General features: G+C 54.7%; 2 protein-coding genes across 32 annotated transcripts in view; both read left to right on the forward strand.

Annotated features, from left to right (window-relative positions):
• Positions 1-9,136, forward strand: part of ZNF618 (zinc finger protein 618) — a 133,586-nt gene extending 124,450 nt beyond the window's left edge. For all 13 annotated transcript variants that reach the window (XM_032131205.1, XM_032131209.1, XM_032131201.1 and 10 more), the window contains one exon: positions 320-9,136. In XM_032131205.1, coding sequence (XP_031987096.1) covers positions 320-1,833 — 1,514 coding nt within the window. In that variant the 3' untranslated portion in view covers positions 1,834-9,136. The remainder of the gene's footprint in view (positions 1-319) is intronic.
• An 11,655-nt stretch (positions 9,137-20,791) lies between these two features.
• Positions 20,792-23,155, forward strand: part of GRIN1 (glutamate ionotropic receptor NMDA type subunit 1) — a 38,382-nt gene continuing 36,018 nt past the window's right edge. For all 19 annotated transcript variants that reach the window (XR_004244043.1, XM_032130626.1, XM_032130627.1 and 16 more), the window contains exon 1: positions 20,792-21,229. Coding sequence is in view for 18 of the 19 variants with exons in the window: in XM_032130626.1 (XP_031986517.1) it covers positions 20,972-21,229 (258 nt within the window). In the remaining variant the exon portion in view is untranslated. The remainder of the gene's footprint in view (positions 21,230-23,155) is intronic.

The following is a 23,155-nucleotide window of genomic DNA, read 5'->3' on the forward strand; positions in this document are numbered from 1 at the left end:
CAACCCAATCCATTCCATGATTCTGTGATTTGATGTCCATCTTTCCACCTGGGCTGAGCTGTGACCATCCCCACACCAGGGACAGGATTCAGATCAGCTCCCTGCTGCTCTGAGCAAGAGCAGGGCCTGTCTCTGGAGGTTCCTCTGTCCGGAAACCTTGGGGGAACAACTCCAAGGTTGGGGTTGTCTCTTCCATCATCTGGGCTTGTTCTGCCTCTTTGGGGGTCTCTGAGAATTGTTTTGTGCCTTGCCCCCAGCTCTCTCCTGCTGCAGAGGTGCTGATCTGGTCCTTTCTGTGCCCGCTTGTGTTTCCCTGCAGCGTCGGCCAGCGGCTCTGTGGGGAACAGCGCAATCCCAGAGAAGGAGCGGCAGAACATTGCTGAGAGGCTGCTGCGGGTGATGTGCACCGACCTCGGGGCGCTCAGCGTGGTCAGCGGCAAGGAGTTCATCAAGCTGGCGCAGACGCTGGTGGACAGCGGCGCTCGCTACGGTGCCTTCTCCGTCACCGAGATCCTGGGCAACTTCAACACCCTGGCTCTGAAGCACCTGCCTCGGATGTACAACCAGGTGAAGGTGAAAGTCACCTGCGCCCTGGGCAGCAACGCCTGCCTCGGCATCGGGGTCACCTGCCACTCGCAGAGCGTCGGCCCCGACTCCTGCTACATCCTCACCGCCTACCAGGTGGAAGGCAACCACATCAAGAGCTACGTCCTGGGCATTAAGGGTGTAGACCTTCGAGACAATGGTGATTTTATCCACCACTGGGTGCAGAACGTGCTGTCGGAGTTTGTGATGTCGGAGATCAGGACGGTGTACGTGACAGACTGCAAGGTCAACTCCTCGGCGTTCTCCAAGGCGGGCATGTGCCTGCGCTGCTCGGCCTGTGCCTTGAACTCGGTGGTGCAGAGCGTGCTCAACAAGAGAACACTACAGGCTCGCAACATGCACGAGGTGATCGAGCTCCTGAATGTCTGTGAAGACCTGGCAGGGTCCACGGGCCTCTCAAAGGAGACCTTTGGCTCCCTGGAAGAGACCTCCCCGCCGCCCTGCTGGAACTCGGTCACCGACTCCCTGCTGCTCGTCCACGAGCGCTACGAGCAGATCTGCGAGTTCTACAGCAGGGCCAAGAAGATGAACCTCATCCAAAACCTGAACAAACACCTGCTCAGCAACCTGGCAGCCATCCTGGCGCCGGTGAAACAGGCCGTGATCGAGCTGAGCAACGAGAGCCGGCCCACGCTGCAGCTGGTGCTGCCCACCTACGTCAAACTGGAGAAACTGTTCACTTCCAAAGCCAATGATGCTGGCGTGGTCAGCAAACTCTGTCACCTCTTCTTGGAGGCGCTGAAGGAGAACTTCAAAGTTCACTCGGCACACAAGGTAGCCATGATCTTAGACCCTCAGCAGAAGCTGCGGCCCGTCCCGCCCTACCAGCATGAAGAGATCATTGGCAAGGTCTGCGAGCTGATCAATGAGGTGAAAGAGTCCTGGGCAGAAGAAACAGAATTTGAACCTTCAACCAAGAAGCCTCGTGCAGCAGGGGAGGCCACAGCAGCTCAGGAAGAAGATTGGTTCGGGAAAAATGAAGTCTATGATTATTTGCAAGAACCTCTCTTCCAGGCCACCCCTGACCTGTTTCAGTACTGGTCGTGTGTTACCCAAAAGCATACAAAACTAGCCAAGCTGGCCTTTTGGCTCTTAGCAGTGCCTGCTGTGGGTGCCAGGAGCGAATGTGTAAATATGTGTGAGCAGGCGCTCTTGATCAAAAGGAGGCGGCTACTCAGTCCAGAAGACATGAACAAACTCATGTTTTTGAAGTCCAACATGCTTTAAGACTGTCTTTAATTAAAACAAAACTTTAAAACACTGTTCCAAACAAAGAAAAAGAAATTTAAGTTCTAAACACTGTGGACCTCATTATGAATGCCCCTGGAAACCAAGTGCTTTTTTATATATATATAAAAATATAAATATATATAAAATTAAGTTTGAAAGGAAAGCTGAGCACGGGAGAGAGACAGCCCTCTGCCAGGAACGTGCTGCTTTCCATAGATAGTGTGTGGACTTGACAGACTTTCTAATGTTTTCAAGTGGGCAGACGAATGGGAGGCTGATGTTCTAAAGTCTTCAGGCAGCTGAGATCTAAAGTGACTTGAAGTTTCTTTTGTTTCTCCTCTACCCCACCTTTCCTCTTGTCCCCTGGGCCATCTTGCCATGGATAATCAGACTCCATTGACCAGTTCTGCACTGGACTTTGCTCCTTTGAATAACTGTACACCTTGAGGGCACTTGGCTGCAGCCTTCTTGGCACGGTGCACGAATCAGGGCAGCTGTGTTCCATCAACACCGGTATCTTTAGAAATCAGGAAGGGAGGCTTTAAGGTTTTTGATTTTTAATTTTATTTTTAATCTTTACATATCCTTTTTTATCCAAAAACCAAAAGTTACTCCTCTGTCTCTACTCCCAGTTTTGAGTTTGACATGGCAGCAAGTGATTATAAGTTTGATTTCAAACTGAGAGAAATGGTTCATGGCAGAAGCTGTCAGTAGTTGTTACGTTTCTTGGCTTTGTATTTTTTTACAGCAGAACTTCTTTTCTGAACTCCCGGTGTTAATTAGCTTTTCTGTGAATTTTGTACATCAGGTGTTCTCAAACTTGTTCTAGAGTAGCCTATTTGCAGTTAAATAATATTCTTATGGGAACCACAGCAGTTGTTTATGTGGCAAAGCCTAGAAACCAGGAAAAGCAAATGGTGACAGCACAGGTGGCTATGAGCCACCAGTGAGCTCGCCAGGTCTGCCAGAGAACCCTCATACCTAAAGTTTTTTGTTAAAAAGTGTCTCAGTGACACACAAACCACCCTTCCCAAGGCCAAGGGCAAACCAAGGTGTATGATTTTTCAGGGGAACAAAGCTCACCAGTTTTGTCAAACTGGGGTTTGAAGGAAGCTTAGAGAAGTGCATGGGCTCAAAGATCCTTCTGAATGTAAGTGCTCCTGACTGAGTGCAAAGAATATCTTCCCATTTTTGTTTGGAATGGTTTCCTCTAGTGGCACGAATGTCTTTTTGATACCTACAGTGCATTACACTACTTGTTCTGTTGCTGACCTGTTCTGGCCAGGAAGGCCACGGGCCCCGAAACGTTCACACGTAACTGGCTCACCCCAAATGCAATTCGAGATCCCCATAACCCCAAACCATCTCAGTCACTCTGCTGTCCCCAAGGCCAGAGCTCCTGCAGGCACAGCTCCTGGGCTGCTGGACAGGCTCTGTCAGGTTTGGTGCCTCTTGGACAATTCCCAGCCTCTGGTGCCAAACTGTGCATTTTTCACCCCTGGGACTTGTCTCCTGGAGGAACACTGCAGCAAATTCTCGTTTTTTTCAGCCGTCTCTCCTGCTTCCAGGAGCTCTGGAGCTGCAGTCCCAGTGGCATGGGAGGGTCAGGAGGAGGGACTGGCCTGCTGGGAGCAGCTGGAGCCCCTCAGCAGCACTGAAGGGGAGTTTGCTGCTGGCTGAAAGTGCAGGGGGAGACTGGGGGCCCTCTCTGAAGTGCTGCTGCTGACCAGATGTTAAACCAGGATCCCACCTGCCCAGCTCTGCTGTAAGAGAAGGTGCAAGTTCCAAGACATGAGAGATAGCAAACCCAATCTCTCAGGCTTTGTGTGCAGATGCCTTGAACCTCACGGGCACTCCCTGATGCCTGCACTGCCACGGGACTCAGGGGCACAGTTTGCACGCTGGACCCTTCCCCACGCCAGGCTCATGAGGACAGACCTTGGCACCAGCTCTCTTGCCCTTTCCAGCCGCTTCAGCCTTCCATTGCCTTGAGGCTGGTGTTTGGGTTGACCTCTCAGCACTGTTACTGCCACCAGGCCAAAACCATTGTCTCCCCAAATGTTCAGTTTTTGCCTAAAGCACACAGCCTGCCACATGAACAGGAGCTGCCAAGGCAGAGGCTCTTGGACACCTGATTTCCCTGGCAGTGGCTGCTGGAGGGGTTGGTTGTGAGGCCAGCTTTCCTTCTTGCTGGTTTTGTTTTCTCCTGTACAAATCCTGCTTGCCCAGCCACCAGCTGGGCCCATGGCAGCACAGCAGTTTGCAGGGCAGGAGAAACACGTGACAAACAAAAATGAACCCTAAGTGAGATGTGTGCCCAACAGCAGGAAAACTTGGCTGGTGCATGTCCCCAAAGCAGGATTAGCTGTGGGCACAGAGGGCACCACACAGCTCAGCTGATGGTGCAGGGATCAGGATTGGCAGTTCCTTCTCCTAATGGCACATCACACCTTTTTGTGTGGTTCACCTGAGAGCTCTGTGATGCTCAGGGGAACGTGCAAAGCCCTTGCATTCCTTTGGAAAGAGCTCCAACCCCCAGCCCTCCTTTGCTAAGGGACACGTAGATTTCTGTGGGGTTTGCAAACTCGGGCTCGTCTTGTCTGTACGAGGCATTGAGGGTGGGAAGTGGGCAAGGTAGAGTTAGCCCAGCTGTAAGTCCCTGGAACTGAGAATGGGGTAAACTGCAGGGAACTGTGCCCAGCAGTGAGCAGGACTGTGGTGCAGAGTCAGGACATGCAGGCAGGAAGGGCGCAGCACCCCTACCTCCCATCCCACCTCCCCTTTTCCTTCTCACACTGTGGGTTTGGCACCAGACTTGGGGTTTTCTTGTGGTGCTGACCAAAGAGAGGGATGGACTGGCCCTCTCCCCCATCCCAAAAACTGCCCCTCCAAGGCAACTTCGGTTGTAGTTGCACTAATGATGGATGTTAAGCAGTGATGTCGGGTAGATGAGATTCTCCCAAAGACTTAAAAACTCAACAGCTGGAAAAGCAAGAGAAAACCTGAAGGCCTAAAATGGAGCATTCTCAGAAGTGGGTGAGGAGAGGAGCTGCTTGGGCAGCCCTTTCTCCAGAGACTCGGTGGAAGAAGGTGCAGCTTTTCCTGACTCTGGAACACGGCTGCAGGTGCTCAGCTCAGAGAGCTGTTCCTGCTGGGTCTGCTCTCTTTCTCTGGTCACTTAGGCTTCAGTAAAAGCAGAGAAGCACATCCGTAGCACATGTATTTACCTTAAATGCCAAGCTTTTGCTCCTCTTCCTCCTTCCTTCTTCAAGGCTTGAATTCACATTCTAAGGAGCAAAAATACTTGACCATGGTCTGAAATTGGGAAGTTCTTGTTTGCCAGGTTGCTCCAACCCCAGCTGCTCTGTTCCTGCTCTATGGAGCAGCAGGGCTGTTGTAGGAGCACTGCTGGTCCTGGGGTGGGAGACTGCACAGGAGAGGCTCTGAGTTTGGCCAGGGCTGTTGTGAGGTTCTGCTCTCTTCCAGCTGGGGGGAGAAGTCCTCAGAACTGGGATCACCCTCTGGTGGGTCATGTTGGGAATTTGCCTTCTGCTTGTTGTTTTCCTTTAATCTCCCATGTGAAATGTGCCAGGATGCAGAAATGGTGTGTGGCCTCCAGGCATTTACCTGTTCCTGCTGCTGACTTTGCAGACTTCTCTGACTCCACAATTTGCTTTGGAAGCGTTCTGACCTGCAGGTGGGGAACAAGCACCACCAGGTGAACTCTAAGAGGGAAGGGCCTGTCTGAGTGTCCTTGTTGCTGAAGAGAGTGGGATAGAGGCAGAGCTCTTCAGGAGGTTGTTTCTGCGTGGGTGCAGCAGCCAGGTCAAGAAGGATTTGTCTCCTATGTCTCTCAGTAGGCAGTGGTTGTGGTTGTGTTTGGCTTGCAGGATGGACTTGGTGTCTCACACCTGGGTCGAGTTGAGGTGGAGGTGAACTTCCCTTTCTGTCCAAGCTCTCTGTCTGTGCTAAGGAAACTGCTTTGGCTGGATTTGAACTGGTGCAATCTGCAAAATTTTCTGTGAAAGCTGACTGTGGGCTCAGGTTTTGTCTAACTCAGTTGTTCATTCATTGCTGGTTAAGCCAGTTTAACCTTGAGCTGAACTGGTTTAAGCGTCCACACAAACCACCTGCACTGGTTTATCTGTGCTTGCTGGGCAGAGGTGATGTCCAGCAGCAGCTCAGGGAGTCATGGCCCTCATGTGAATTTAGCAAATGAATTTGCAGCAGATGCTCTCAAAACTTGGGAATGACTGAAAATAGAGGGGAAACACTTCTAGAAATGGCTTGAGCTCTAAATGGTGGCGTTGGAGTGTTCAGTGAGATGGCTCAGGTGAGTTGGGTGGTTTTTCTCCAACTGGCTGCAATAACCCAGAAAGTTTAGCATGGGAAGGAATTACCAAAAACGTTTGTGTTGGTGGCCGAGTCTGCTCAGAGGGGCCAGTTCCACTGTGGCCATGGTGAGCACAGGACAGGGGACTGGACCCTCCTGCTGCTCTCACAGTGTCCTGGGCATTTTTAGGCAGCAACATGTTACCAATGAACCAAAAGGCATTAAAAGAGCAGCCAGGAAGGTGTTGCAAGGCTGGGAGTGCTGCTCTGTGCTGAGGAAAGGCTTGGATCTCTGCACCTCTCTGGCTGAGGGAGAGGCAGGAGCTCCTGTGAGCATTCACACAGGAAGGGACGAGTTGTTCCCTATGGAGTAGTGAGGAGTAATGGGGGGAAAATAAAAAAGATACTAAAGGCAGATTCTGGGAAACCTCTTCGAGGGGAGAACTCTGTTCCTCTGGGAGGAGGGGAATGTGTTTTGAGCCCTGTCATTGAAGACGAGGCTGCAGAGTGGAGCTCACTCCATGAGACATGAGGCTGGGCCTTGCCAAGAGAACAGGAACTGGGTGTAGAGGTGGGAAGTGCCAGGTTCCTGCCCAGAACCCTCCAGGCGGGTTCACAGAACCTTTTCCTCCCCATCCTCCCACCCCTCACCAGCACCAAGCCCTTCCCAGCTCTCAGTATATCCATTAGCTGGGTTCCATCCCGGAGGGAGGCAGCACAGGGGGAACCGCCAGTCGAGGAGCAAATGTCCTGCCAGGCCTTACCCTGCCGAGGTGGGGGAGAGTGTTCAATGTTTTGCTGCTTCTGCTGAGCTTTTGCTGTGCTACACCGTGATCTCGGGTCCGTGGGATCCCTTGGGAATGCCCAGAACCGCTGGCCGAGCCCCGTGCCCCGTGTCAGATGTGAAGCTGTCACTGTAGCAATAAGAACTCCCTGTTCCCGTGTGTGGGGCCTGTCCCCGTGCCACGGCTCCGTCACCTCCCTGGGGCTCCAGGAAGCGTCCCTGAGCAAAGCGCGGGGCCCAGCTCAGCCCCGTGTGGGACAGGCCTGGGGACAGTCTGCTTACGCTAGGCCAGAAATGGTGAACCAATGACAGTGGGTTGCCCTGAAATTTAATTTTATCTCTTGAATGTTTGTGGGATTTCTGTTTAATTTCGGGTTTAGTTTGGCTGCTTAGTTAAGGTTTGTTTCCTGTTAAGAGTCCTTTGTTTATAACTCGACGGGAGAGTTTTGCTCACATAGACAACGGTGTATCCATAGACCCTGAGGGGTTCCTCATCCTTAGGCAGCTGAGTTGGAATTTTTAGCTCCTGAAACAAGGAATGATGACTGGCAGGATTTTCTGTAGCATCCCTGACAGCGAGACCTGGGTGAGCAGCTCAGCCTTAACGATGGGAATATTGTAGGGTGGAGCTGGTGAGCACAGACGTGTCCAACCCTTGCTTTTTACAACCAAAGTTCCTTAAAAAGACACTTCCAGCCTCACTGGCCTTGAATCCTTGTTCTCACCTCACGGGGGTTCTCGTGGAGTCTCCGCAGTGTCTGTGGATAGGCTGGGGTTGTTTTTTCCAGCAAGCTGCAGGGTGGGAGAGGGAATAACTTTTCCCCTTGCTGTGTAGAAGGATCTTCCCACTCAAGGAGGGAGAAGTGTTCTGGAAGGAGCAGCAGTCTTAGGAGCTGTTTTCCATGGTCCCTTGAAACTTACTGGTACTTTAATACTCCTTTTTTTGAATCCTTTAAAGGCAAGCTGGTAGTGGATGAGCTGCACAGTGGTGACAGGTGACAGCCCAGGCTGTCAGTGGGGGGAACGCTCTGCCCAGGCCGTGAGGATTGTGGTCCATGCCGTAGCCAGACAGTGTCATGGTGACAACCAAACATCGGGAGGTCCTTGTTGGCAGCCAGTCTGAAAAGAGAAGCTGTTCCTCGCTCGTACGTTCCATTTCCCAAACCTCCTCCTGGGAGCTGAATTCTTGTTTCATCAGGCAAAGGATTTAATGGTCTCCTAGCCCTCCTGGCCCTCCCTGCCCTCAGTAACTCGTGTGCATTTCCTTCCTTTCTGTAGATGCAGATGTTCTAGGCAATACCACAGAGCACCCGCGCTGCGAGTGCGACCATGTCATCTTAAAAAATACAAAAAAAATATACAAAAAATATACAAAAAATATCTTTTTTAGGCCAGAGTTTTCTACAGGTATTAATGAATATTTTTCTTAATCCTTATAAGTTTTATGTGTTTAATATTTCTTAATACCGGTAGCATTAATTTATACTTTTGTAGCAACACAATATTTTTATAAACCGCCACCGCTGGCTTTGTCTTCATAACGGGAAACGTGCGGGCAGCTGGCCCCGCGCTGTACCATGTACTGTATTTAAAAGGTTATCTAATGTCACACTTGCTGTGTTAATAAACAAAACAAAACCTGTTTGAAGTCTCATGTATTGTTGGTGTGGATCAAATGACTCACTAGAGAGCAATATTGCACGGGGTTGAGTTGCTGATTTTCATTGTGATATGCGAACGCTTGAGGCCAACTCAAGTTCTGAGGTTTTTGGTTTTGTTTTTTTTTTTCTTTTTAGGATTTTGTTTTGGTTTTGTTTTGGGTTTTTTTTTCAGCTAAATAAATTCAGTGCTGTTTGAAACTTAGACTGACGTCAAATTAAAAGGATTATTAAAGAAAAAAAAAATCAAGGTGTTTAAATGTTGCTGTTTTTACAAGTCTGTTGCTGTCTGAATGGAAATATTCCACGAGAGAGGAGGAATAGTTCCACTTAGCTTCCAAAGGGGCCGAGCGCTCCAGGCCAGAGCTCGGTTATTTGGAAATACCTTAGAGACATGTTTCTGCAACATTCTTTTCAGAATTGATGCCAAGGCAGAAGACAAACTGTAACTGTAAGAAAGCATCCGTTGCTTGAGGATTTTCATGTCAGTGTTGTATTTATGGTTTTACAATAAAACAACCTTTAGGAAAAAAAAGTGTCTGGGGTTTTCTATATTTTCTGTATTTCAAGCTTGTGACTGGGACAGTGCTGATGTGCTGTCCCACAGGAGGGAAAACATCCATGGAAGTGACCTGGATCCCAGCAGTGGTGTCTGATGGATCCCACAGAATCACAGAATGGGTTGGGTTGGGAGGGACCTTAAAGCCCATCCAGTGCCAGCCCTGCCATGGGCAGGGACACCTCCCACTGTCCCAGGCTGCTCCAAGCCCCAATGTCCAGCCTGGCCTTGGGCACTGCCAGGGATCCAGGGGCAGCCCCAGCTGCTCTGGGCACCCTGTGCCAGGGCCTGCCCACCCTCCCAGGGAACAATTCCTTCCCAATCTCCTATCCAGCCCTGCCCTCTGGCAGTTCACAGCCCTATGAATTTGGCAGCAGGAGAACACCACAGCCCTTGGACACCCAGAGCTCTCCCTGGAGCATTTCCCAGAGCATCCTCTGTCCCACACTCAGCTGCCGGGGCCGTGAGCTGCTCCTGTCTCTCTGGGGGATGTTTGTGTGCAGCAAAAAGGCCCTGAACCCCTCGGTTTGGGGCTGTCCCTTGGGTTTGGGGTCACCCCACCAGGAGGTTTCGCCCAGCTGGGTGTTTGTGCTGGGCAGCCTGAACGCCAGTGCCAGGCTCTGCTCGGGGATTCTGCCTGTACCAGCAGATCCAGCTGGGATTGGTTTCACCCAGGGGAACAGAGGCTTTAGGGCGCTGGGTGGGCACTGGGCTCCTCCCCAGGACAAGGCCCTTGGCAGCTGCTCGTGGTGAGAGCCCAAAGGGGCACAGGGATCTGGGCTCAGAAGCCTGACTGCACCAGGCACGGGGGGTCACAGGGACGTGCTGGTCAGGGGGCACTGGGAATTAGGACTGGGACTTGCTGATGCTCTCTGGAGCTCCAGGACCCACCTCCAAATGAACCAGAAACCACCAAAGAGGTGATGGAGGCAGCAGCTGTTGGTTCTCCATGGCACATTTGCCAGCCTGAGGGTGATTATGAAGATTAACAGCAGAGTAACTGTGCGTTCCCACTCGGGTGATCGATGAGCTGCGACGCCTCCTGACGCTGAGTGCTGCAGTGCTTGGGGAATCTTTTTTTAAATTGCATCAGTTGTAAGTCACAGCAAATTAACAGATTCTATTTAAGTACCCAGAACATCTGTTCTCCACTCGAGGAGCTGACTTGGGGAACACGTGCTGTGTGCTCGATGTGCGGCACAAGGGGTGTTCCTGGGTCAGAGCTGTGCCAGCAGCAGTGGGGACCCTGCCCTGGGCATGGTTAACTGGGAGAGATGTCCCTGAGTGAGTTAACTGGGGGGAGATGCCCCTGAACTGGGCTCCAGGAGAGCACCCAGGCGTGGGAGTGCCCCAGTGGGGAGGGGAGCTCCCAACCTGCAGGTGCTCTGTCTGCTCAGGGGACACCCACTCCTGGTGGTCTGGCACTGCCTGGGCACTGCCCGTGTGGGGAGGGACTGACCCCCTGGCAGTGGTACCAGGACAGAGCATCCTGTTCACCCCCAGGCACCCAAGGGCAGACAGAAACTGGTTACAAGAGGTGGCTCCAAGGCTGATGCTGGCACGAAGGGTCAGCTCATCCTGAGGGGTCACCTCATCCTGAACCGTCTTTGTGGGACAGATTCCTGTGGCACAGACCCGTGGTGGCGCTTTTCCAGCTTTCAGGGTGCTGAAGGAGGACAGCAGCTACAAAGGGCACAGCAGAGAGTTTGCTTCAATCAGATTTATTTCAATTGGGTGCTTTGCATAAGTTTTTAAAGGAACAAACCTGGCTTGGCTGCTCTGCTGCCTTTTAACCTTCAAACAACTGAATGGATCTATCAATGGATCCTCCTCCAGGTTCATTGAGCTAAAAGGAGCTGATTTTAGTTCTAGATGAGAGAGTAAGAGCCATCACTGCCTCTCAAGTTCAAGTAATTCTCTGTTATAACATTGTAGGATCGTGTGTTGCTCATTCTTTCCAGAGAAATTAATTTTGGCATTTGTATTTACCCGATGTCAGAAAATGCAGCTTCTGCAAGATTGGGAGGCTGTTGCCTTCATTTTTTTTTTTTCCTAATGTGGAAATAAGCACCAAGGAGAGCCATTGGTTCTTGCTCAGCCTCACACTGACGTGTGGGAGGTGGAATGAGGGGAGAAGTGAAGTTTCTCCTTCAGTCAGTGAACATCAGAGGGGGCAGGAGGAGCCCATCACTGCCATTCCTGAGTGACAGAACCTGGGGCTTCGGCGGGGATGAATCCCACTGAATCTTAAAGAGGGTTTCAAGTGCCCCCACGCAGACAGGGAATGTGAGAATCATTCAGGTAGGAACAGACCTTTAATGCCATCGAGTCCAACCAGCTCCACCCAGGCACCACTGCCCCACGTCCCCAGGTGCCACATCCACAGGGCTTTAAAACCCCTCCGGGGATGGGGACTCCACCCCTTCCCTGGGCAGCTGTGCCAGGCCCTGGTCACCCTCTCAGTGAAGAAATTTTCCCAATGTCCACCCTGAGCCTCCCCTGGCCCAGCCTGAGGCCGTTCCCTCTCCTCCTGTCCCTGTTCCCTGCCAGCAGAGCCCGACCCCCCCGGCTGCCCCCTCCTGTCAGGGACTTGTGCAGAGCCACAAGGTCCCCCCTGAGCCTCCTTTGCTCTGGGCTGAGCCCCTTTCCCAGCTCCCTCAGCCGCTCCTGGGGCTCCAGACCCTTCCCCAGCTCCCCCCAGCCCCATGCTGGGCTCTGGGGCTCTGCCTGGGTCTGGGTCTCTGCAAACCCCGTGCTGGAGGTGCTGCTCATCCCAGCTCCCCAAAATCCCTCTCCAACAAAGTGCCCTTGGTGAGCACAGAGAGGTTTTGAATCCCCCTGACCCCTTCGGGTGGGTGGGAGCAGGGCAGGTGGCTGCAGTTCCGTTCCTTTGATACCCATGGATAATGAGGACTCCAAATTCAGCCATTTCAGATGAAATCACACATCTTGGCAATGCTTGCGTATGTCCAGAATATTCTCTCTCATTTTCTGGTGAAACACATCATTGCTCAGTATTCGGAACCAAATTTTCATTTGAATGCAGCTCCTGACCGAGTATGGGAATCTAATACAGCAATAATATTTTTTTCTGAAAATAACACACAGGGAGAAAAAGAAATTGCTGTTTGGTGAGATCTAAAAATTGTTCTTCTTACCCACAGAGATGGAATGTTTCTTTCACTTGGGGAGAAATCATGTGTTTAGTACAAAGTCTGACGTGTGCTGCCAATCAATGAACGCTTCATTGCTGTCCCATCAATCCAAACGCAGTGAAGTTGAACTTCCCAGGACAATAACTGAGAAACACAAGCCAAAGCAAAACTCAAGGTAAATGGGTTGGTCATTTAAGCTAATTAGTGCAGCCAGATCAAGTCATTGCTCCATGTGAACTTTAGGATATTTTTCCTGCACAGTCAATGCAAACCCTCTCTAAACAGTGGGGGGATGTGAGGAGCTTTCCTGAATCCCAACCAAAAGTTCCCTTCCAGCCTTAAAAGGAGAATAAAATTCCCATTGAGAAACTGTTCTGTTAAAGAGACTCATTTCAGCAGTGATGTGGTGTCAGCTGTCACGGCACAGAATCATTCCTGGAACCCAGCAGCTTCTCAGGATCTACCCCTGAGGGATGCAATGGATGTCTCAGCGTTAAAAATCTGCTTTTTTCACCCTGCCTGCAGAGTGCAGGGGGTGGGGGACTGTCAGAATTGAGAGGCATTAACACAGCGGAACAGGTTCTCAGTGGGAATTGTTTTCTCCTTTTAAGGCTTGAAGGGAACTTTTGGTTGGGATTCAGGAAAGCTCCTCACATTCACATACAGCCACTATTCAGGTAACTACAGTCCCAGTGGCCATCTGACCCAGCAAAGGGCACTGGAGCCCTGTGCTCCAGCTCCTGTGGAACGCTGGGACCTGGACAGCCCAGGAGGGCAATCGGGGCTCTGCACGGAACAGGGGAGTGGGGGGAGGGGGAATTATTACAGAGACAGCTTTCCCTCAATGAAGCCGCTTTTAACGTGGACGCACAGGGCCCTCCCCTTTCTGTGGATGCTCTCTGTGGATCTCGGGGATGTTCACTTTTTCCATGGAATGCTGCTGCATTTTCCATCTTCTCCCCGGAGCTGCCCTGGAAGGCGGGGTTGGCCCGGGGTGAGGGCAGGAGGGTCCAGCCCGGCCATCCTGGGAGCAAAAAAGCACAGCGAGAGGTTCTCCTGTGGGAACGGGGCATGGTGGAGGTGTAAAGGCAGCACCCCCGGAGGGGCGGGAGGGGCACTCAGGGCTCGGCTCCTTCTGAACCTCACCCTGCCACAGCCTGGGAAAGGACACGGGGAAAGCCGGGAAAAACCAGTCCCGGAGGGGTTTGTGCCTTTCTAGGGGAAGATCGGAAGCAGGACTGAAACAGGGATGCTCCGAAGGAGGGATTGAACCACGAGATGGCACCAGGCAGCTGCCAGAGCCGGCAGGGACAGAGCGGAGGGACAGCGGGGGCAGGACGGACAGACAGCGGGGACAGGACGGACAGGACGGACAGCGGGGACAGCGGGCAGCAGTTCCCTGGCAGGCTGTGGGCAGGAGGTGCTCGCTGACTGCAGAAAGGTCCGAAGAGTGCCGGCACTGCTGAAGCAGATGTCCGGGCTGTGGTGGCCACCGAATCACTGCCCCGGGTTTAGAAACCACCCCAGAGCAGAGCCGGCCCGTCACAGCCCGTGTGTCACCCCCGAGAGCTCGGAAGTGCCCCGCAGAGGCTGCTGGAGCACAGAAACATCAGTGATGAGAGGCATCACTTCGGTCCAGGCAGGGGGAGGAAAATTTCTCGTGGTCATCTCCAAACCATTGTGGCTTTGACCCTCAGCCCCGGGTTTTGAGCTCCTGGATCCTGTTTTGGCCGCAGGGTAAAAGGCACCTTCACAAAAACGTTTAAAGATTTAGGATGCTTCCCCTGCTTAGGGAGAAAAGAGCATTTAGGGAAATCTCCATTCCTTCCCTGTGCCTGGAGGGGTGGAGGAGAGCCACGGGCTCACACAGCCCAGGAGTCTCTGGGAAGGGGAGCCAGAAGGAGAAGCCCTTTATCCCTTTGCTCTTGAACCCTAAGAGCCACCCATGCTGTAGCTCAGCAGCAAATCCCTGCCTCGGGCAGGGCCAGCCAGGGGCTGTGAGCCAGAGCAGTGACACTCCTGGGCAACAAGGAATTTTGTGGTGAGGTGAAGGGAAGCCCCAGCTCCAGACTGGATTGCTTTTCTCCATTGCTGGACCCGATTCCCTGTGCTCCCTGGAGGAATGGGAGGTTTGCCCTACTGGGATGTGTCCCTGCTTGGTGCTGGGATCCACCTCTTCCTCCCCAGCCCAGGGCAGCACCATCAGCTGAGCACTGACCCGGTAAAACAGGACCATGGGAGTGCAGGGCTCTGCTCCCGCCAGCTGTGCTCCCACCACATCTGGATGGCTGCCACAGCCTCATCCCAACCGGTGCTCCTCCCGAGGGGCTGGGTCGGTGCCAGGTGCAGCTCCTGGGGCTGCTCACCCAGGTGTGGCCACTGAAGGAAAGGCCAGGCCTTCCCTTCATGCTTCAGGTGATGCAGGTTTGTGTTCAGAGCTCATTCCTGGTGAGCTCTGGTTGTACTGAGTCACTTGAAGCCCAGGCAGTGAGAAATGGGTGACACTGAGCTTTGGGAGCTGGGCTCAGCACATGTTTTCCAGGCAGCCACCCCGATGACAAGTGACACAGTGTGAGCTCTGCCTCCCAAAACCATTTTCCTTGATTGGAGTGCTCTGGGCCAAGAAAAGGAACCCCTGGAAGCTTTCCCAGCCTTCAAGCCCAGGAAGGTTTATTTCTGATGTCTGGCAGAAATGAGTGGTAGTACCCCAGTGCCTGTGGGTCCCTCCTTTCCCAGAACTCTGGCACTGGTGTCCCTCAGCCTTTCTGGAAGGCTCTCCCACATCTGCTGGCAGGGCACCAGGAGGTGCCAGGGATGACCTTCCCCAGCCCCAGGGGACAGGGATTCATTTCTTCTGTCTCTGACACACCTCTGCACCTGAGCTGGGTTTCAGGCCAAGAGGGGGAAGGCACGGAAAGTGTTTCTGCCTGTGGGAGGTGTTGTGGACTCAGCAGGACCAGCCCTGGATAGGTGCTTCTGTGATCCCATGACCCTTTACAGCAGGTAGCCCCACCCGTGTGTTTGCCTTCCTAGGAAGCCCCTGTGAGTCTGTGCTTTCCAGAGGCGCTGACTTGTGAGTACATGGCAGGAACCTTCAGGGAAGGAGATGAGATAAAAGCACTGTTTTCTCCAAAACTGGTGTTGTCTCATCATGGTTGGGATTTTTTTAGGCTGGTTTCATAACAGAACTTGTATAATCAATCTTTCTTTCCGTCCTCAGCAACAAAATTTGGATCTTCTATCAAACATCAATCACACACGACAGGAGGGCACGGCTCCCAGGGGGGCAGGCTTGTCACCACATTCCCGTGTTTTGGATGTTTTTGAGCTGTCACCCATCACTTCTCTGTTCTGGTGATGCTGGAGCCCAGCCAGGCTCCCCCCTCCAGCCTCCTGAGGGCATCCAGAGCAGCACCAAGGCTGGTGCCACTCAGCTGCTGCCCCTAAATGCCACACTGTCACCACTGGGCCAGCCTGGGCTTTGTTTCTTTTGCTCAGCTCCTCCAAAGCTCCTCCCAAGGCTGTGCACATCTCATTTATCGTGTTTGGTGTCTTCGAAAGACCCATCTGGCAGACTGGAAAGCCACTCTCCATTTCCTGTCCTCCCAAGGTATTCGTGTGGAGCTGCACAGACTGGAGAGCCCCTGGAGCTCCTGAAGCTTTGCAGAAACATGAACATTTCCCAGCAGCAGGGTGAGGTGCTGAGCACTGAGATGCCCCAGGCCTCATCCACTGCAAGGGACAGATCCACCCCTGGCTGGGGCAGTGCAGGGCTGGGACACCAGGGATGCTCTGGGCTCCTGTGAGGGGACAGGAGGCTGGGGCATGCACCCAAAGGAGATGTTTGCTGCCTCCTCCCGAAGGTGGGTGTCAGAGATGGGAACTCCTGCATCCATCACTGTGAAAACAACGTCCTGGTTTTGTCTCTGGAAGGGTTACAAGTTCCAGAGCACCTCATTTGTCATCGACCCCTTTTTCCTCCCCCTGTTTCAGCTTCACTGCAGCTCCAAGAGGCTGGAAATGCCTGGAGATCTCACTCTCCCTTGACAGGGCACAGCCGTGGCACCTCTGCCCACCAGTGGGGCCTGTCACCCCCTGGACTCTGCTGGGGACAGACAGCCACCTGGAGAAGCTCCTGTGGCCCCTTTCCCGGGGAATTTGGCCCCTCCAGCCCCTCCAAATGGTGGGATGGTTTCTGCTCGAGCAGGTGCTGCACAGGCGCCAACCACCACTCCGCCATGGAGATCCTGGGTGTGTCCCAGGGTTCCCAAAGAGTCCCTGGAGACTGAGGGGGACATTCTTGTTGGCAGCTCTGCTGTGTGCAGGCAGGCAGCCCCATCCCACCGGGGAGCTTTCCCAGGGGCACCCAGGCTGTCGGGCGGAGCGTGGTGGGGGGCACCGAGGGCTGCTTATGTTCCCCCATGCGCTCCATCTCCATTTCTCCATCACCAGGCCCAGGCTCCAGCATCCCCTGAGGTGAAGAAGTGCAGGAAATCCCCAAGCAGTGACCATCCCTCTGAGGTGCTTTCCAGCCCCTGCTATGTGGCAGCCCCAGGGGACTGGAAGTCCCCAAGGACAAGTTGTCCAATCTCCTGGGACACCATGTGCAGGCAGCTGAAGCCCAGCCGCCTTCTGGCTGGTTTTCCAGCAGAAAATTGGAATGTTATCAAAATGAAATTTTCCCTACAGTGCATTTCAAACACACAAATCCTGGTTTTCCCCTAGAAAATGTTCGCAGTTGAACTTCCCACCCCTCCTACTGCACATCTGACTGTGTTGCTGCACATTCGGTTCCCTCTGATTGCACAGGAGGTGCTTTGGGGTTTCTCACTGTCTTTGCCTCTGGCTGTCGATGTTCCATGTCCCATCCTCTTGCCTCTCACCCGAAATCTCCCTGCCTGCTCAGGAACACCGTGGTATCCAGAAGCCAGACTGACTGCTTGCATCTTGTTTGCGCTCCCCCACCCTGTGCGTGCCCAGCTCCCAGGATGAAGGCAGAGCTCTGCCAGATGCTGGGAATGCTTCTGCACACGGGTGATGCAGAGAGGCAGTAACCTGGCAGCGCAGGGGGAGAGACACCTCAATTCTCATCACCTGCTGCAGGATGATGCTGCAGCTCCTTTCTGTGGCAGCAGGGACTCCAGATGTGCCACACACTCTGCTCAGGAGGGTGGCAAAGGCAGATCTGTGGGCAGCCTTCCTGTGCAGGGCTCCCCAGTGCTTCCTACAGAGGCTCAAGTCATTGCCAGCTGCTGCTCTGACTCCTCAGGGTGAATCCAAGGACGACGATGCCACCTTTTTGTTTGGAAATTCATGATCTCAGACCCTCAGGTCAGTATTAGAGACCACCTTTACAATCGCTGTCTCCACTGGATCTGCAGTCCTGTCTGAAGAGCAGGACAAACAATGCTTGCTGCTGCTTTCATGGTCCTACACTGGCTGTCCTAAAATATGTTCCAGTTCTGTGCTTATCAAACAATCCAAGGGATTTGGCATCATTATTTGCTGTCTCACAGATTTTATCGTCAGTGACTGCTTCCAGAGCAAAGGCAGGAATACTGAAGTGGCAACCACATTGCAAATCCCTTCATCCCTGTAGGACCACGCACGTGCCATGGCAGCTCTTCAGTACCAGGCCTTGGAGCCTTGCCAAGGCCCCTCAGCATGTGCTTTGCCCGTTTTACACCTCAGATTAACCTTGCAGCTGCACACAGGAAGCATTTCCACAGCTTGTGTTGCTGTCACTGCTCTCAGTTCCTTTCAGCTTTCTCAAAAGAAGAATTGAGTTTGTTTGGTAGCTCTACAATGAGTGGCACAAACTTCATATTCCTAGTACTTGATTTGGTCTTTTATGAAATTCCATTACCTACTCTACCACTGGGGCTGATGCCTTACCCCGAGGCAGGTAAAGTTTCCAGCTGGGCTCAGTGCTGCTCCTCCGAGGTCTCCAGGTTCCTTTCCTGTGGAAGGAATTACAGCACTGACACCTCACCAACACCCCTCCCATGCTCGTGTCCAACCCCCTGCATCCAGAAGGTGCCAGCTATGAAGAGCAGGTCCACACTACACTAATTGCTAACAGGCAGCCGAGGTCAGTTCTCGCCCTAAACCGTGGCTGAGGAGGTTGACACGATGTACCAGGAGGCAGGGCCAGGGGAAGCAGAGAGCATTCCTGGCTGCAGGGTCAGCTGGTGGATGTGGCTGTGCTCCCCACGTACACAGCTCCCACCTGGGAGAGCCCCGCACACCCCCTCTGCCTGCAGAGCATCAAAGAGCCTGAGGACACAGCAAGAGGGGGACCCGTGCGGTGACAACATCTGTGCTGGCTGAGCCTGGCTGCTGCGAATTGTGATCCGGGCTGCTCCTGGCGCCAGCACAACATGGACGGGGGAGGCATGACCTGAGAGGGAAGCAGGCATCTTTCAGATCTCCACAACTGTGCCAGAAACAAGAGTCTCTGGAGACAAAAAATGAATGGAGGCACAGAGGGAAGAGCCTGCCTCCTGAGCGTGGTCATCCCAGAGTCCTGGGCAACACAGGAGGGACTCAATAGCTGCGCTCCTTCTCCCTGCAGGGAACTCCAGGTAATCAGAGGCAAAGAGCTCCTGCACTCCAAATAACGTTTCAAGCCTGCTTTCCTTTGTCTTCTCTGCCAAGCCACCTGCTGTGGCCAGGTCTTGACTTTGTTGTTCTACTGCCATCACACCCACCAGGATCCAGGTCTGTACAGCCCACTCCAGAACAGTTTCTTCCCACACAACCTACTGCAGGTGCACCTGGTAGGCAGAGGAAGGAATGAAGTCAGCTCTGTGCAGACCGAGGGTAGGGATGCAGCCCTCTTTGCCTTGCACCCTTTGTCCCTTCAGGACAAACCCACACCGTGTGGATCCAGCCAGGCCCTCAGCTCCACGCGTGGAGGCGTGAGAATGGCACGGTGACACTGAAAAGGGTTAAACGTACCTAGAAGTCTGTTCCAGGAGAACAGCAGGGTTGGTGTGAGCTCCACACCAAGCACTGCAAGAGTTAAGGTGAGGTGGGGCCATTTTCCTTCTCTCACGGAGCGCGTCATGACCTCGATGGGTTTCATTGCTTCCCCAGGCCATGGTCTGCAGCTCCCTGAGAGGGTCTCACGGCTGGAAGGGGCTGCACAGCCCCCAGAGCCCTCCATGCTGAGCCCTGCAGCGTTACACAACGGCCATTTTGCTCCTGCAGCTCCTTCCGAGTGCATGTGGGCAATGTGGGACACAGGCAAAATGGTTTCCATGGCAACTCGCACTTCAGAGATGCCAGTGAGAAAATTTGCGTTGGGGGAAAATATTCTGCTTCAACTCACGTTGCAAAGGAGGGACAGAGGTGGGCTGCAGCACCGCCTCAGAAATGGCGGTGTAAAAATATCCCTGGTGAGTTTGGCTCAGCAGTGCTCGGTCTGCTGCCTGCCCGGGCTGGCTGTGGCGTTTGTCCCGTGCAGTGGCAAAGCAACACCCTCTCACTACCTGCAACCGCTGTTTTCTCCAAAAAGGCCTAAGTGGCAACTCTGGGGAGCGATGTGCTGTTCTGGCCACCTCACCCCTCTGGCCCTGGAGCAGGACAGATGTGGTCCAGGAGTGAAACTCAGTCTCTTTCCACCATGGAGCTGGCCTGCCCTCCAGATGTTGGCCACTGGCTGCTGTGCCTCCATTTCCTTAAGGGAGGCTGATGGTAGCCCAGCAGCAGGTAGATGATGAGAACTCCAAGAAACCTCCTCAGCAGAGAAATCTTAAGGTCATATCCGAGAGTAATATGGTGAATTTAATGGAGGGAAATGGCTGCTTGCCCTGTGAGCTAATGTCTGGAAGAGTGGTGGCTCTGTCTGGAGGGACAGAGTGAAGCCAAGGAACCAGGCTGAGCATCTGCTGAACATCTCTGCCCAGGAGCTGTGTTGGTCAAGAGAAGGTTCTCCAACACTGGAGTGAACACAGACCATGACAGAGTCCATGTCACACACAGCTGTCCCCAGGCAGAGCTGAGGAAGTGTGTTAATCAGAGATGCTGCATAACTGGGGATGTTGGTGTGGAGAACAAACCCACAGATCGTGTTTTACCCCCAGTCTGGTGTGGAAGAGTCCCTGCTTTACCGAATGCCTGGCTTGTCTGCGCCTTCCGAGGCACCGGGGATGCCCTGATCCCGAAAGGGCACTGCAGGTGAAGAGGGCGGACCCCCAGAGCGCAGCCCCGGCCGAGCTGTGCACCCCCCGCACCAGCGACACTCGCAGGAGGTGCGGGACGCACTCGCGCCCCGCAGCCGGCACGGGGACAGCGGGACCCGCGCCCCGCGAGCGCTGCCACCGACCCCGCAGCAGCCCCGCGGGAGGGGGGGCTCTGCCGCAGCGCCCGGGGCGGGCGGGGGTCCCGGGGGCGGGCGCGGGGCGGGCGCTGCGGCAGCGCGGGGCGGGCGGGGCGGGGCGGAGCGGCGGCAGCGGCGCGGGCGCTTCAGCACCGGGGAGAGCGCCCGGCAGCGCCCGGCAGCGCCCGCACCGCCCACGCCGAGCTCCGGGCACAGCCCGCGGGCAGAGCCCGATGGGGCCGCGCTGAGCCGGGCGGGCGGCCCGCGGGGCGGGCGGGCGGGCGGGGGGCGCAGGGGGCCCGGCGGGCTCCGGGCCGCCCGTGGATGAGCACCATGCGGCTGCTGCTGCTCGCCCTCCTCTTCTCCTCGTCCTTCGCCCGCGCCGGCTGCGACCCCAAGATCGTCAATATCGGCGCGGTGCTGAGCACTAAGAAGCACGAGCAGATCTTCCGCGAGGCGGTGAACCAGGCCAACAAGCGGCACGGCACCTGGAAGCTCCAGCTCAACGCCACCTCCGTCACCCACAAGCCCAACGCCATCCAGATGGCCCTGTCCGTCTGCGAGGACCTCATCTCCAGCCAGGTACCCCGGGACGGCGACCCCTTCCCCGCCCCGTCCCCGGCGGGACCCGAGCCGCCGCCCCCGCGGCCACCCCGCCCCGGCCCCGCGGTGCCCCCCGGCCGAGCCGCGGCGTGCGGGGTCGTGCCCGGGCCCGGGGCCGCTGCCCGCATTGCAGCCTTTATGTAAGAGCGGCCGGCTGCGCGCTCCGCGCACCCCCGGGCACACACGGGCACCCGCACACAGTCCGGGCACGCACGGGCACCCTCAGCCAGCCTGGGGCACGCACGGGCACCCGCACACCCGACGGGAAGCACACGGGCACCTGCACAGCCCCCAGGCACAGACGGGCACACGCACCCCCTCCGGGGGCACATATGGGCTCGCACACACGCCCCGGGGCACGCATGGCCACCTGCGACCCCCACCCGGATCACTCATGAGCTCACACACACACACAGAGCATACACGAGCTCACACGCGCCCCGGGGTGCACACGGGTTCACAGCAGCACCCCGGGGCACGCAGGGGCACCCACACAGCCCTGGGGCACACACACAGAGCCCTCAGGGCACACAGGGGATCACACATGCACTCTGGGGTGCACACAAGCACCCACACATGCACCAGGGCACACACAGGCTCACACACGAAGCCTGAGCACACAGAAACTCACACAGACACAGCCCTTGAGCACACACAGGCTCACACCCACAGCAGGGCACACACGGGCCCCTGAGTGGGTGCACATACATGCCCAGCCAACGCTGTGCATGCACACAGCAACATGCATGTACATCACACACAGAGGCACCACAGGCACACACGGAGCTACGTGTGAGCACACACAGGCATCCCCAAACTGTGGGGAGATGTGGGCACGGGGAACGCCGCGTGTGCACACCCACTGTGCACTCACAGGTGCTGTGGGAATGCCCAGGGGCTGCACTCCATGTGCACACACACTCCGTGTGTGCACACACATTCCACACACATACTCCATGCACAGACACTCCATGTGCACACACAATTCCACGTGCACACACACATTCCATGTGCACACACACACTCCACACACATACTCCATGCACAGACACTCCATGTGCACACACAATTCCACATGTGCACACACAATTCCACATGCACACACACATTCCATGTGCACACACACTCCGTGTGCACACAATTCCACATGCACACACACATTCCATGTGCACACACACTCCGTGTGCACACACACACTCCATGCGCACACACTCCATGTGCACACACACACTCCATGCACACACACTCCATGTGCACACACAATTCCACGTGTACACACACACTCCATGTGCACACACACACTCCACACACACAATTCCACGTGCACACACACACTCTGTGTGCACACACATTCTGTGTGCACACACAATTCCACATGCACACACACATTCCATGTGCGCACACACAGTCCCGTGCACACACACACTCCACACACACACTCCATGCACACACAATTCCACGGGCACACACATTCCATGTACACACACACACTCCACACACACACTCCATGTGCACACACAATTCCACGTGCACACGCACATTCCATGTACACACACACACTCCACACAGACACTCCATGCACACGCACACTCCATGTGCACACACATTCCATCTTCACACGCACATTCCACGTGCACACACGCACTGCTGTGCAAACACGGGCTCACACACGACACAGGTGCCTGCACTCGTGCCAGCGTGCACAGCCGCTGTGACACATGGACACATCTGTGTGCAGGGCCCTGCCCCACGCACACCCGGGACACGGGCACACGCTGTGCTCACAGCGTGCACAGACACAGGGAGCACACCTGCACAGACACACACCGCCTGCACACGCGCACGGACTCCGTGTGCTGCGTATGACTGCGCACACGAGCACAGAATGATCCTCCCTCCACGGGT

The sequence above is a fragment of the Corvus moneduloides genome, chromosome 21 (assembly GCF_009650955.1).
Source record: "Corvus moneduloides isolate bCorMon1 chromosome 21, bCorMon1.pri, whole genome shotgun sequence".
In the NCBI taxonomy this organism is placed as follows: Eukaryota; Metazoa; Chordata; class Aves; order Passeriformes; family Corvidae; genus Corvus; species Corvus moneduloides.